The 15814-nt window shown below is 40.8% G+C and overlaps 1 protein-coding gene across 4 annotated transcripts in view; it reads right to left on the reverse strand.

Moving 5' to 3' along the window:
• Window positions 1–8691: 8691 nt before the first annotated feature.
• HECW1 (HECT, C2 and WW domain containing E3 ubiquitin protein ligase 1) overlaps window positions 8692–15814 on the reverse strand; it is a 171376-nt gene continuing 164253 nt past the window's right edge. For all 4 annotated transcript variants that reach the window (XM_010223776.2, XM_088520860.1, XM_088520861.1 and 1 more), the window contains exon 27: window positions 8692–10237. In XM_010223776.2, coding sequence (XP_010222078.2) covers window positions 10126–10237 — 112 coding nt within the window. In that variant the 3' untranslated portion in view covers window positions 8692–10125. The remainder of the gene's footprint in view (window positions 10238–15814) is intronic.

Consider the following 15814-nt stretch of genomic DNA (forward strand, 5'->3'; position numbering starts at 1 on the left):
TAGGAGGTTCGAGAATTACAGTATCAATGTGTTTTCCACTCAGAATGTTGTTTAAATGGTAGCAAGGCTTTATTGTTACTGCTGAACAATAAAACTTGGAGTGCATCTGGAAGCACATATCAGAAGCATTTACTAGAGATTGTTTCTTGAAAAATAGTTTAGTATCATAAATGCATGTTAAACCTAAATGAATGCCTCAGATACTTTAATCTCATGATATTTTCTACTTCTTTCCGTATTTTCATCTTTACATTTTCCTAGGGAGAAAAAAAAAAAGAATCTGCAAAAGAAATTTATGGAACTGGCTGCAATTACTGATTCTGGAACATGGAACAGAACTTCCTTGAATGCCTTTTAAAAGAAATCATGGATTTTAGATACTTAAATGCCTTAGAAAGTCTAGCTCAAGGGTTCTGCATGAAACAAATCAGGGGCCTTTTCTTTTCTTTTCTTTTCTTTTCTTTTCTTTTCTTTTCTTTTCTTTTCTTTTCTTTCATATAGTCATTTTATTTAAACAAATTTAAAAGCTATCTGCATCTCAATTATGGAAGATTCTAAGTAGATTGCTTCTTCCCGTCAGGGTAAACTTTATGTAAACCTCACATTTTATTGAACTTTGGCTCCCTGCAGTTGTGAATTCACCTTTTTCTTGCAGAGGTAGAATACACCAGACATCAGAAGCCAGTGCCTTACTGTAATAGAAAGGGGGGACTTGCTGCAGTGCTAAACAGAATTCGCCACAGAGCAGGAAGACAAGGACAAGTTCTGCTTCACTCTCTTGAAAACTGACTGAATTGCATTTCTATCCCACTTCACTACTCACTAACCGTAGAATAAACTATGATTGGCTCAGCCATCCCAGAATAGTGTGGAGCTGATATATGCTGTGTTCATTTTAATTTTCCCCACGGAAAGAATAAATATAAGCTTTGTGACTCACCACAGTTCCACCTATATATTAAAACAGTCCTTATCTAAGTCTTTAATTCTGCAGCATAAGCACATATGGGCTCTCCATATAGGGAGAAACATGCGTATATGAACAGCGCTTGATTTATTTAGAGATAAGCAAACATTCATAGCTAGGCTGCATTCTCTCGTTTATTAGGAGAAAATATATGGGCTTTCTTTTTGCTTTTTGTGTTCTTGCATTCAGTCACCGAAATATTAGCTACTGTCTGCTCAGTTGCACTCAGATGGCCCAGCAAACATTGATTTTTGCTTGTATAGGTAATATTAACTGTCTTTATATATATAGATATATATATAAATTTTCTGCCAGCAGTGTCCCAGGAATTCCTTCTTGTGAGCTGCGTTTGGCCTGCAGGCTCTGAAGCAGGAGGTGGGGTGGAAGGCACCACCACGGGTGCTCCTTTCCAAAGGATGTCCCTTTAGGCTGATGTTGGAAGGCACTGAGGCGAGAAAGTGTTTTGAGTTTTGCCCTGAAGAGTGGATCAAACACATTGCTTGGGGACACACATTTTGCCCGATTTTATCAGCCTCACTCTAACTCAAAGGTCTCACAGGACCTTCCTCTTCCCAACAGAAGTAGGTTCAGGCAACTCGTACAAGAAGTAACAATTTCCTTTATGGTCCGTATGTGTGTCAGTTTATAATAGAAGCATGAAACGTAAGCTCCGCACACATAAGATGATTTTTTTCATGTTGAAATTCATCCTTTTTGATAGAAAAGAATCTGATCCTGAGCAGGAGGATTGGACTAGATGATCTCTAGAGGCCCCTTCCAACCTCAACCATTCTGTGATTCTGTGATCTTCTATGGCTGGAATTTCTGCAGGAAGTTCCATCTGAATTTATTTGTTTTGCATGCGTGAGCTGTTTATTGCCGGATGTGATTGTATTTCATAGGAGGCAGCAGGAAAAGCAGAGGAGCACATTCCTCACCTGAGGTCCTTCAGGGTTCCTCAAGCTTCGTGTCATCATGTAAAGCAACTTACCAGAGAGCTCTGAATACCCAGCACCCCGAGAAACCATCCCCTCTACACTTTTTCTACCGTATAAATATTTGAGAACAGAGATTCCTCATGAGCTACAGCAGAAAACTTGCTAATCTATCTTCACTTTTCCAATCTCAGGAAGGAAGGAAAGCAGAGATCCACTAAGTGGCAGCACTAAGCATCAGTTCTGCCACCTTCCCTGAATTATTGTTTTACATATGTGAAACACTAAATATTAACTGCCACCCACCTGGCAATTTCTGAGGTCCATTTTTTTTTTTTTTGGCTTGCGGGGCTGGATTTAATCATTTTCAGGACAGGTGAATGTACCCCTGTTGGAGAACCTAGGAGTATTCTTTCCAAGACACCTTCCTATGTGGGCCCAGGTTCACATTTGTCAGCAATTTCCACCCAAATGTATTTTACATATAATAACATTAATTTACCAGTAGAAAACCTCATTGTATCAGCTGTTCCTCAGTTTGGCTTCACACTTCTTCAGCGCAAGCACTGTCCCCCAGGCCGATTCACCCTATATAAATAAGACACACCAATTTTATATTCTGCAAAATCCAGGGTGGAGTGCTCCCTTTTTGTGCCTATGCCCAGAGTGTAAAGATAATGTGTTTCCATTCGTTCTGCAGGAGAACTTAAAATATGTATCCGAAGCACGATTATGAGGTTCCTAGGCTGTGCTGTGTGCTTTACACACCGTAGCAGTAGGGGCTAGAGTCTTCTATGAGCCTGGTTGTATTAATTAATGTGTGAATCACTACAGCTGTCAACTTATATGCCAAAAACAGGAGGGTATACGTTCAATTGACAAAGATGCCAATGCTTTCCATAAACATATCCTCACACACATCAAGTATCATTCAAAAAAACACCAAAAAACAGATTTATGATTTTGAAGCAGACTTGCTTCAGAAATGTAAATGCCAGGAAATGTATAAGAGGTATTGAAGCCAAATAACAGCTTGTAGCAAAATTCCCAAGCAAATTCCAGCGCTGCCCCAGCTGCATTCCTGAGTAGTTGTTATCTATATATGGTGACTGCATGAAGCATGCTGCTTAGGTGCTTTTCCTATGGACTGAAGCATATAAAGTGCTGGAAACAGAAAAATCTGAGCACGTGTAAATCCTTTTTTGTGTGCTCTTCTGCTTCTGGAAAAGCAGTGTTAATATTATCATTTTCAACAATAATCCTTCAGCTGCGATGATCCGTTCCTGAAATGGGCTGAATGGATCACACTGCAGGGTATTTATGGCATTTCTGCAACTATTTCACTTCAGAGGTGGGAAAGAAAACAACCTAAAGTAGTCCTTTATTTTCAGGTCGAAAATTTTCAAAGGTAAAGGTATGTCTGTGAAGTGTATTACTCCTCCCAAAAGGGAAAGCAAGTGACCTTACTACTACTGTTGCTACTGAAAGCTTTCTCACAGAGGTCCTATATTTTTATACAGCAAAAGATTATTATTTGAAATAATGTATGTCAGCAATTCAGGAAAAAAAATCCTAAGCTGTGGTGTTCATGTGTTCTCCGGTGGCTTCTGTTCACCCTAAAGGAGCCATAATATAACACTGTAGGGATGCTCTCTATTTGCACTAGAGTTAGGACGATGTGAGTATGTCTTATATCAAAGCCTTATTTTAAGAAAAGAGTCAGGGCTTGTGTTTCAGACAGAATAACATGCCTTTTTTTTGCTTCAAAACTTCATGACAAGAGGCAGGGGCTAAAAAAACAAAAGCACATACTCCATGAAGGACATTTTCAGGCAAAACTGACAAAAAATTATTTTGAAGGTTACCAGAATTAATTAAAAATTAATGAAAAATTACAGCTTTGCTATACTTTTAGCATTTTATTAATTAAAATTAATGAAAGAGTATAGCTTGAGTATAACTCAAGGAGGATTTATGTTTAGAGGAAATATAGCAGATCCTTTATGGATTTGTTCTGCATTATTATTATCGAGAGATAACAGCTCATGTCCAATCCGCCGTCTTAGTGAAGGATGAGCATCAGACCACAAGCTGATTTATTGTCCATTTTAGTAAATAACTATGACTTTGCTACCACCGGATGGGAAATGATTGTTATTTGTGATACCGAGGTGAGTGGCTAAACTATAGGTTTTTGGAGTTTTGTTAGCATGCCAGGAATGACATCTCGTGTAGGTATAGAGGCTTCAGGCAGACTATAGCTACATTTTAATGGAAATTGAGTAATTATAGAATTGTGGGATCAGAATGGTTGGAAAGGACCTTCTAGATCATCGAGGGAGCTATGATCCCATGGACCTGGGCCCTGCGCGTGACGGGAAATGCAGTGCTGGCTCTGGAGGCGTCACCATCGCGCGCTCTCACATTTGGTGTCGGTGTGTTTGCCTCACGTAAGATACACTTGCTGTTTCCTTGGAGCCTCTTCTGATGTTTTTGTTTGTTTTTTGCCATGCAAAAACTGTTCCTCATATTTGATTTAAGCTTTGCCGCAGTTCATCTTCTACTCTTATCCCTCGTGAAATGCCATTTATGTGAGAAAACAGGTAGGGCCGGCGAGGTGTCTGCTGACTGCATGTGGGACGCGTTAATCTGTCCTGGAATGTGCTAATGAAACACGCCGGAGATAGGGCTGTGACGAGCGCTGCAGCAATGGGTGTGACGTACCAGGAATGCCAGAGCATCTGCTGCTTACTTGCTGTCAAAACTTAATGCAGACCCAGCGCACACTGTTAAGAAATTGTCCTTGCACCTGTGTTTCTTACCTGCAATTAAGTAATTAGAAGTGAAGCAGGCGTGAGTAGAATAGATGTCTCATCTCCATCTGTCTGTCCGTGCGTATCCTGCGGCAAGGAGCAAGCTCAGATGTTTTCAGGGGAGGCCTGAGCGCAGGATATTCCAGGAGAGCACAGGAGAGCACATGCACATTTGTGTGGAGAACCGCAAGTTTTAAACACATAACCCCAAGAGATGGAATCAAAGCAGCGGAGCAGCCTCAGTGCAGTGGTGAGAAAGGACAGGATCCTGCCCTTTCCTCAATTCAATGGACTTCCACTAGTGCCAACATCCCTCCACGCGAGCAAAATACATCCTGTCCCAAAGAAATTACTTGCAATAGACAGTCCACACAATGCCATAACAAAGTGAGTTTATTGACATTCCTCTATAGTGATATGATTGAATAGAAAGCACAGCCTGAGTATCATGTGACATTGTTCTGTCAATATAAGCAAAATCAGTCCCATAATGAGGACCTTTCCTGCCATTGACTTTATGTAGTCTTTAACAAAAACCGTAACAGACATTTCTGTTAGATAAATTGGAAGCTGCAGGGAATTTGGCTAATGGTACAATATTTACTCAACCTAGTATCTACTATCTACAGGCATCTGTTTTTCTACTAGAACAAAGGAACTACATGACTCACTAGAGAGAAAGTAACAATCCAATCTTTTGGACCTTGTGATAACTGGAAAACCCAGATTTAGGATACTGCAGTCATTTTTTATTTTTAAGAACAAACACTGAGGTACAGCAAGAATAAGAATAAAAAAGCACCGCATTTGTTATATAAAGATCTGTTGGTCTGCATTTGACTGAAAGTGTTCAATCTTTACTGGGAAGCCCTACTAATGGTACTGAGGAGATGGGGTGAATAATTATTATTTCAACAGAAATTAAACAAATCTGCAGTCAAATTCATCCTCTTGTAATTCCAAAGCCTGCCACAGGATTAATAGCAAAGGATGAGCTTAGCTCACCCTCTGTGTGGTATATTTTCGTTTCTAGCTTAACTGATTTCCAGGTGCAAATGCAGTGTCCTACTGTTTTCAACAGGAAGTCAGTCAGTTATTTATTACAGGGAGACTAGAACAAACCAGCAGAACACAAACCCAGTCCCTCCCTCCCCCAAGCTGTCTGTCAGGCTACACTAAAAACTCAAACCTCAACTGCAGTTCACTGAAAAGTTTGTGGGCACTTGGGCAAAAATGAGTGAAAAAAAAGTCCTCTGTGTCAGACCTGCATGAAACTCAGGACTCTTCTGCTTGGTCCACTTTGGTGGTTGAATTTGGACCACTTACGTTCGGCTTGTGATAATCATGGATCTCCCCAGAACATAAAAGTCGAGTTCAACATACGCACAACCACATTACTGAAACCAACCGCTCATGCTACGCGCTCCAGGCTGCAGTGACAACATTTGGAGGGTTTAGACCTAATGCAATCAATGGTAAGGTACGGTTATATTTGTACTGGATAAAATCCTGCATAGCTTACGCACTTGGAGCAGTCAGTAAGAATATTTCAGGGTGGAAGACCTACTGATGATTTAGAATATCTATTTTCATTTACGTATCTTCATCTTAATGCTAGCACAGCATCAGGATTTCATGATCAGAAATCTTCCTTTTCCTTCCCTCCACCTTCAATGCTATCTACACAGTCACTTCCAGAAAGATAACAGCCCTCTGCAACCAAACCTACCTATTACCATTTTCATTGCTCCTGTTGACATTGCAATTCACAAAATCTTTCAGAGTTCTTATTCTATGTCTTTCCCTTGCATTTTAAGATCTACTGATGTTGAGGTCTTAAAACAACCCAGCATATGTTTCAGGGGAATGGAGGTGAAGGAACTGAACTGATTATGTGTTTTTTTTTTTTTTTTAATTCACTGCTGACATACTTCACCACAAATCTACTCTATAGCAAATCTTACAATCTTTCCTGGGGAAAAGTAATGAAACCAGAAATTCTGCAATGAACAATCAGTGTTTCACCTATGAAAATGCAGACCTGGGGAGAGCACAAGTGATCCCGTGGGCGAGTAACAGCCTCAGAACTGAACACTGAGCAAGGAAGGGCATTTGCCTCCTGTCGGCAGCAGCAGCGACCACCACGAAGGCAATTAACTGCATAATGGGCAGGTTAAATGACCGGGCAAGGGAGCTGGGTTGCTGCCCCTCTGCACCGCCCCACCACACGTCCGTGCGGAGAGCTGCACTGTGAGATGTCCATCCCGGGCCCCTAGGAGAGCCAGCGCTCAAAACCCCATGGAGGTAGGGCCTTTGGGAAGGGCACTGGCACAGTAGCGTGGTGGTGTCTTTCTCTGTGTTTTTATGAAAGAGCCAACCGTCTTTCTCCCTCTTTCCCTGGTTCTTGGCTTTAGATCAAAACTAAACAAACAAAAAGAAAAGAAACATAAAGAAACTCAAACTCAAAGTAACAAGGATTTTGTTGCTTTGATGTCATCACAGTCACTTAAGAAAACAGCCTTTTAAAAATGTTTTAGGCTCTGAACTTGAAAGACAGCTTTTGCCTAAGATTCGGATGGAAGCAGCCAGCTAATGCTGTTTGTTCCCTAAATCAGGAACCCAGAGGCTGGCTGAGATGGCATTTGCCAGGTAGGAGATGTATGCCACCTAACCTAGCTCTGAGCCTATGGTGAGTGCCAGAAAACGATGCGAAGAAGCTCTCTTTTCAGGAGAAAGCCTTTCTTGTTTCAGTTAGTGGGGTTTGATGCTGTCTCTGAAATACAAATATCTTTTCTTATGCTACAAAAAATAGTTTCCTTTTTTTTTTCTTAATAAAATATAGCTTTTAAATACTTAAAAAAAATTTAACTATACAATATTGTAAAGATTGGAACTTTTTATGTTAATGAAACAGCTCTTGATATACTATGTTCTTTGACCAAAGTGGGACCAACCATTTGGATGCTTCTCCTTTTCTTTTATTGTTGGAAGACATCCAACTTTTGATATAGTGCAGATAACTTTGTAAACACCACCAGGAATAAAACAGGAGCTGTACATGAATCACTGGGTTTTGGGGCCCAGTGGTGTAGGAGGCAGAAATTACGTACGTTGACAACGGAGTTTGGTCTCTCCTGGTGTGACTCTCTCTGATGTAGTTCATGTGCATGTGACGGATGCTCTCAGAAAAAAACACAAAAAGACAAAGAGAGTTTCATCACTGCTGCGCACAGGGGCTGGGCATGTGCAGTAGGTGACTCAGAGCTACTATGTGTAAGTAATAATCATCACGTACAGGGACTAGTCCAATGGAGCTAGTCTGTAGCTGAGGCCTCCGTAGGCAACTGTAATATGAGCACTCAATATGAAAAATAGCATATACTATAAAATAGATCCTCAGTAAAAGTCACACAATAAATTAGTATAAAAGTGGCTGAAACGTTGCAGAAGCAGAACGAACAGGGCAATTTAAATATTCCAAGTACTTTATATATTACTAACAAAAACCTGCTATTTCTGTGTGTCTTTGGGTCCATCACCATTCAAACATCCATTGACCTAAGAATCAGAAGAGTGAGCTAAAACTCAAGCAATGGAGTCAGTCAAGTGTGATGAGTTTCAGTACACCATCCAAATACATGAGAAAAGCTGGGCTCAGACATTTTCTCCTGAGAGAAGATTTATGGCAATAAGATGTGTCTGACATGGAACTGATCTCCTGGTTTGATGGTTTCCGAAGCACAGCTAACACATGACTAACAGTCGCAAGCCCCCAAGGAGTGTGGCATTTCACGTGAGCTGCTGGACACTACGTTACCTTCTCACTTACCTTCAATCCTACTTCACGGGTCTTGTGCTTTGCATTTGATGCATCCTTTAACACCCTTATCATCAGAAGTAAAAAAGATACTTCCTATTTCCTTTTCCCAGTTAAGACAAACACTTTCAATCTGAGATGGGTCTTGGAATACAAGGGTAGCAAAGTTTAAAAGTGGAACACAATCATCAGAGCTGTGAGGCTAAGCCTCAACAAAATCCATCCAAAGACAAGTTCACTGCTATTTTTATTTCATTCCCCGTCTTCAGAGCTAGAATGCAAAGTACACCAAATTGAAGAGGGTTATCTCTGAAGTAACAAGAGCTAGATCTTTAATTCAGTTGTACCTAATATGACTGGAGGATCTTTGGGCTTACTCCAAGAGAAATTACAGCGAATTCTTAACCCAAAGAGAGTTATAATCGCCTTCATCCTTGACAAGCACCCTCATTCTCTGCAGCTTCTCAGAAGACTAAAACCTTTTGTGTACAACCATTGCTGAGGCTGTGGAGATCTGCACTGAACAAGAAAAGGAAAATGACATAATAACTAGAAAACAAAACAACAAAAACAGTAACCATAGATTAGCCCAGCCTGACAGAAAGTGAATGGCCTCTGATACAGGGGATGGGATTGTCTAGATTTATCATTTGGGAAGAAGCATTTTTAACATCAGAAAACAAAGAGCTGGTAAACAGTACTCAAAGGTATTCATAAGAGTAGCACATTCTTCTTATTTCCTCTTTTCCTTATCGCATACAATACTAAGGAAAGGCAGCCTTGTCCTTTATGCTACATAATAACACATCCTTCTTGAGTGTGCACAACCTTGTGCTTCTGGTGTGGTAAACATTACAACAGAGATGCCCCTCCAATATCTCTGAAGTGCAAGTTCTCTCCAGCACTTGCAAGAAACAATCATAACAACTGCTGTTATGCTTTGCATTCATTGTGTTACAGGTTGTTTTTTACTTTTTGAAGGTCTTATCTGCACCGTGTATCTGGGCCAGTTCCAGCTGATGCAACTGATATGGGTCATGAGTTCGTATATAAAAACATCAGTTTTGCTCACGGTTGTCTTTCAGATGGACAATATCTACAGGGAGAACGAGGATGGATGAAAGATATATTTGATCAGCTCCTAGTATTGGATTCAACTGTTAAGAAGTAAGATGGACTGTGGTTTGATCTAGAAGATGGGACATATAAAAGCTTGGAATGCTTGATGAGGATTTTTTTTTTTATTTTTTAATCAACGTAGGTGGAAGTAAACATTTATTAACATTTGGTCAAGTGTAGCGTAACTTGCATTTGTATTTTCATTGTTATTAATGGAGGTATGTAGAGATATACAGAAACCTTGAGACAGTTGTTTTTCTATTGCATACAGACTAGCAGTCCATTGGAAACAGAGGATGAAAGCATGAAGGTTAGATCTTAGAGGGCGGCAGTTCTTCATGCACAGCTTTTATCAATCTTGATTTTTGTTTGTTTGTTTTCAAAAATAAAAACATGGGAAACCAAAATCAAATGATGGTGGAAAGGAAAGGTGACATCATCAGCCAGAAAAACACCAGAAGTGCCTGAACTCCCTCATTCAAGTCCAAAGGTACTAGTTTCTTCAACAGCTGTCAACAGCTTTTCATACAGCATAGAATATGAGGGGTAAGGTGGAAGATCCAAACGGTTGAAACATGTGTGTGCCCTGCAAAAGGAAAATATGCTGCATGTTAATCTAAATAAACACTCTAATGAGAGAAAAAAAAGTCCTGCTGAGACTCAAGACACTCAAGTTCACTTAAGACATATCATTCTAACACAGAAATTCTAACTCTTAAAGTAAAACTCTTAAATTGCCCGAGGTCAGACAATACTGAAATGTATGTGTGCATGCACATGTGAATTTCAAACGGAAGAGACAAGCTATTCCTTCTTTGGATATTGCAGGTATCCACAGGGATCTTCATGGAGAAGCATCCTGGAGGTCAGTGAGGAACTGCAACATCAGATAGAAAAATGCTACTACTCTAACTTTGGTTGCTTTGAGATTTACCACAAAATGCAGCTCAGCTGTACATCCAACATGAACAGCTAGTAAGTTTGGCACCAGTGGGCAGGCATAATGTGATGAACTACGATGACAACATGGGCTCCATGAGTGCTTATAATGAGACAGGACTGACTGGAAAAAGAGCACTCAGAGATCTTGAATCCTGGTAACTGAAGAAGAAAGGTTGCTAAAAATGTTCCTCCAAGTCATCTGTAAGACATCTGCTGCAAATTTGGCCTTTAAATGTAATTATTTATTTGTGGTAGCCAAAGCAGAAACAAAATATTTTCTTCCCAGAGCAAGCTGCCAACTTGATGACCCTCTTCTTTCCAAATTCTGTCATTACATTTACCCCCAGTTAGCAGCATCTTCACGAGAGCCCCTGCAATGGGAACCAAACTTGGCTCCACCTTGTTGCAGCTTTCCTAGTGGCAGCAATTAGACCCAGCTGTGGATCCCTCTTCACCAAGTGAGGAGACAATCCCTGCCTCAAACAGCTCATCCATTTATACTGACTGAAAAACACAGAGCTCATTCAACATGGGGACACACTTTCATTAACATTATTTTTTTCAGTCAACTTGGAGGTTACATGATGTGAAGAATATTTCTGTTTCCTTTTGCTCTATTAAATGTGAATTGGCCAAATGCTACAAAGGCAATACAGCCTCAAGGGCTAATAATGTCTAACCATCTGGTCCTTGGTATTGTTAGAAGAAGGGGAGTTGTATTCCTTCTATCTCCTCTAGCTCATTTATCTCCTAGCTTAATACAATGCTATTTCTTCAGTACAGAAACTGAAGAGCTATGTTAGAGTGGACACTATTTGAAATCCTGTTAGCCATCTCTTCGGCCACACGTGAAGTCAGAAAAACTTGATATTGGTAGACTGGCTAGCCAGAGACTTGCAGATTTGAAAGGAGAGATTTATCCAGCACCTGTGGTGAATCAGGCAAATGAAATAGCCAGAAGCATGTAATCTTCACTGTATCATGCTATTTCAATTAGGAGAGCTTTTACAGTCTTTTCTTTTCCCCCTCCTAAATTATTTCTTTTTCATGTTAGCTGGTCACTCTTTGGGAGACCGTACAATAAGTAGGATTTGTTGAACTAGCTGGGTACACATGTGAATTGGAGGAAACTATGAATAAACAAAGCAATTATTTAACACATCTCTTGAAATTAAACATGGTAGATCATGTGTGCTATCCTGAGGAGCTCTGCACTGTTTGTTGTTTATCTCAGTAATTTTTGGCAACGTAAATTGTTTCTCCAACCCATTGCCAACACGTATCAACGACTGGGAGTTAATGAACTGAAAGATTCACTCAGTGCATTCAGGACATATTCACCCAAGCAACGGGGCACCCCTCAGGGACACCCAGCTCAGTGCAGAGCTCCACAAAGGGACGTGGCTTCGTCACGACAGCTTTGGGGCGGGCTGTGACTCTGCTGAGCCCAAAGTGATTTCTCTGTAGGGTATTCAACTTCAGGCACATTGAACTGTCTGAAAATGTGGCATTTCAGACACCTCTGTCTTGTACTGTGCTATGTGGTGCCAGTATGTCCACAGCCAGTGGTTCTGCAGTTTATTCTCTGGTAGGCTTTTGTGTAGGAGGAGACGGATCATCATCTCTCTCACTTCAAACTGGCTAATAAGCAACCTTGTAATGTTTTTGACTTTTTTTTAGTCCTTCTCGGTCAAATTCAGACTAAAGATCAATTCATTTTCCTATTACAAGGTTCATGGAAGTGGGCTCTTTATAGAATGCCTCAAGGAGTGTATTGTGGGAGGAAACAGGAAGGAAGGCAAGGAAGGCAAGGCAGGAAGGCAGGAAGGCAGGAGGGAAGGAAGGAAGGAAGGAAGGGGTAACATGTCTAGAAGCATTAAAGGATCTTGTCAAGCAATACTCTTGTGTTCTCTAGTTCAGTAACTTTATACTAAAAAAATTCTTTCCCTCCAAAAAGTCCCATCACATCAAAAAGGAAAGCTAATTTTCAGCAGTACTAAGCAGGTTAACAACTCTACCTTCTCAGGACGCAAAACACAATACGAACGCTGGTTAAAGGGCAAAACCTGAGGTCTGGGGAACAAATGCAGATCTGCTGCAACTCCAGTGATGCTGATGAAACCCAGTCAATCTTATGGCTAGGTAGTTATGTGTAAAGTTCTCTGCTATGATTTTTGTGTTGAGCCCAAGTGGTTTTTTTGTGCTGCAAAGGCCACAGTGTCTTCTCCTACAGGTGGGTAAGTTCCTTCAGAAAGGAGCTGACCGCCTTGGTGAGAAGGACTGCAGCAGGCATATTTCAGGAGACACGTGCTATTTTGTAGTACTGGGCTTGCTGTACATTTTGGTGTGAAAACATTGCATCAGCAGTAGAAGAAACAGTCACTGCAATGAGAAAAGTCTCTCTTCCTTTAATTAAACCTCCAGCCACGCAAACCTGCTGACATTTGAGAGGGTGTTCGGGAAGTGAGAGGTCTGGAATAAGAATTAGATCAGTAAGGGCTTTCATGGAAAGCATTCTGGCTTCTCCAGAAGAAAATGCAAGATAAAGTCATGTAAAGCAGTTCTGACCCTCACATGCCCTCATCCTCTAGTAAAGCAGTAAAAGGATCACTTAAAATTTCATCCTTCCTGGCAGCTTGTTTTTATTGCTCACAGCAGTTTTAGTAGGTCCAAATTCTTAATCTTGCTGACAGTTCACAGTGCTATTTATTTCCTTTTAAGAATTCTCTCTAAAAATTATGTGTTAAGCTTTTAAGCTTTTTGCATTCTTCTTTCCTTGTCACTTCTGTTAATCCCCATAATGATGAGAGTCCAAAGGCAGCAAATGCACACAGACTCCCTCCTATCTAATTTATAGCTTGGACCTGCCAACTAAAGACAGACTTGCATCTTGACATAACCCTGCCAGTCAGACAGAAACCGGACCTTTCTCCTTTTCACTTTGCTGTCTTTAAAAAAACCCACAACCCCCTTTGGATCAACCTCAAGGCTTGCAGATATCTACTTCTGTTCCTTCGGTTTGTAAAAAGGAACACTTGTATTCTCTCTGGGAACCAGTGAATAATAGATGATTGTGGACTTGTAGATGATAGCGATAAATGAGAAAAAAAAAAGAGGAAAGAGAAGCAAGGGAGTTAAGGAAAGAAGCAGCAAAGTGCACACACACACTCTACTGGGAAAGGAGGAAAGGATGAGAAGAAAGTTCTTTGTAGCCGCACAATCTTTTTTAATTGCTATATGGGATTCTTGGGACTTCTCTTTAAATATTTTATCATCTAATAGGGACAGAACTCTCCTACAAAAGGTCAAATATTTACCAGCACTGATAATTTTTATCATACCTAACCTGTGGATGGTATCCTGACAACTACTAGTATGACTCTGCTGAAGGAAAATCTCTTTTGATGGAAGGGTAGGGTAGTTACAACTCAGCACTGATGGGGAAAAGACCTCATTGTGTCAAATGCGATTATTTAAATCCCTGGAATACATTCTGTGTTCCTTATTTAACTGTGATTCAAGAAGAACTTCCTTTGGAGCTGACATGAGTTTTGTCTGCAAGCAGAATGCAATCAGAAGATGGGACAGAGACAACCGCAGGTATTCAGAACTTTGGAGCCTGAGATGTAAAAGAAAGGAACTATTTTCTCCTATGCCTATAGTAGAAATCATTGCTTGTTCTTTCAATATGCATTTTTTTGGGGACAGATGTTCTGCTCCTACAATACTGCATGAAGCTATGTTATTCCAGGTAGGAAATTACCATTTAGCTTTCTAATGTGCTAGCACTCAAAGTAAATACAGATAAGAGAAATAACCCAATGTTGTGATCTAATCCTGTTTGTCCTGCACCAGCATTTTACACCACTGCTACATGCTCCGGTAGCAGAACTACTTCTGATGAACATGAGCACCAATAGCTTAGGAAAAAGCTTTTGGCTTCCCAACGTTCCTGAAAAGGATGTGATTATCCACAGGGCTTTCCAGAAGCAGTCCGGGTGTTATCCATTAGTGGTTATGCTTTTATGTCATTAGGTGACACATCTTTGCTCACTACAAGCAAACTGCAGTTGCATACTCCCTCACCAAATCACAGGATAAGATGCAAGGGAGTCTTCAAACCACATTAGCTGTCTAGAGCAGGAGGGAGTGAATACAGGAGGAGCCCTGGGCTCTTCTAACCTAACTAAAGCTATCTCAATCCTTTGTAAATACTTTGGAAATCTCAACACTTTGTAAGAAAGAGACCTGACAATGCATGGGCCAAACTAACATATTCCCATGATCCAAATTCTGCTGGGACTGCAGGAAAGCCAGATGCACCAGCTGTCTGGATCTTTAAGCAGGCACCTACTATACCATCTCTTGGGTTATCATGTCTACTGGGGCCTTAGGCGCAATCTGAACACATAAATGACCAAACCTGATGGTTGCTAAGGCCCATGGGGAAGCTCTCTTTCTTTCCATACACCTCTGGAAATGTGCAGCAAGGTAGCCCTCCCTTAAAGTTGGAGGAATTGTTAGTGGGAGACGGGAATTTGTTGCGGGTTATTTTAAACAGGTAAAGTTAGTGTGTATCATAGGGCCAAAAGGTCCACAAATATGACTTAGGACTTTTTTAAGCCTCTAAATCTAAGTAAATATATAACTAAATCTAAATAAACACAAGCAACCCATGATCAGGCATTAAAAAAAAGTTTAAAAAATATTTATTTAGTCACTTAACTAAGGATTTAGGGAGCCTCCAGGTTTAGCCTGTGTGTTTTATGTATTTCTTAACACTGTGTATACTTGGCAGCATCCCATAATTTCACAAAAATACAGGTAATAAATTCAGAGTGATCAAGCTGTGATTATTCCCTCCAAGCAAGTGCCATTTCTTTTTCCCCCCAGCTAAAATGAACAGGGAGCTCTGAGACTTCTAAAAGGTGCTAACAACTTTCACCTGGAAAAGAGGCCTCTTTCAGGGAGAGCAAAGGGTTCAGCCATCAGCAGACAAACCTGAAGCTGTTAATGTGAATATCTCGGGGCAAACTCAGTGTGGGTCGTAAGTAACAACCGACACCCGAGGTGCACGAAGGAAAGTTAAGCAGAGGAGGAGGAAGCCAATTCCCTTTGAGAAGTGGCTGGGTCAGCGCAGGGCAGTTTGGGTGCCCACTGTCCCCTCTTGTCCCTTCCCATCCAAGCAGGGTGCACAGAGGGCAGATGCTGCCCTGCTGCA

The sequence above is a fragment of the Tinamus guttatus genome, unplaced genomic scaffold (genome assembly GCF_059628265.1).
Source record: "Tinamus guttatus ecotype Peru unplaced genomic scaffold, ASM5962826v1 Tinamus_guttatus_pri_ptg000104l, whole genome shotgun sequence".
NCBI lineage: Eukaryota > Metazoa > Chordata > Aves > Tinamiformes > Tinamidae > Tinamus > Tinamus guttatus.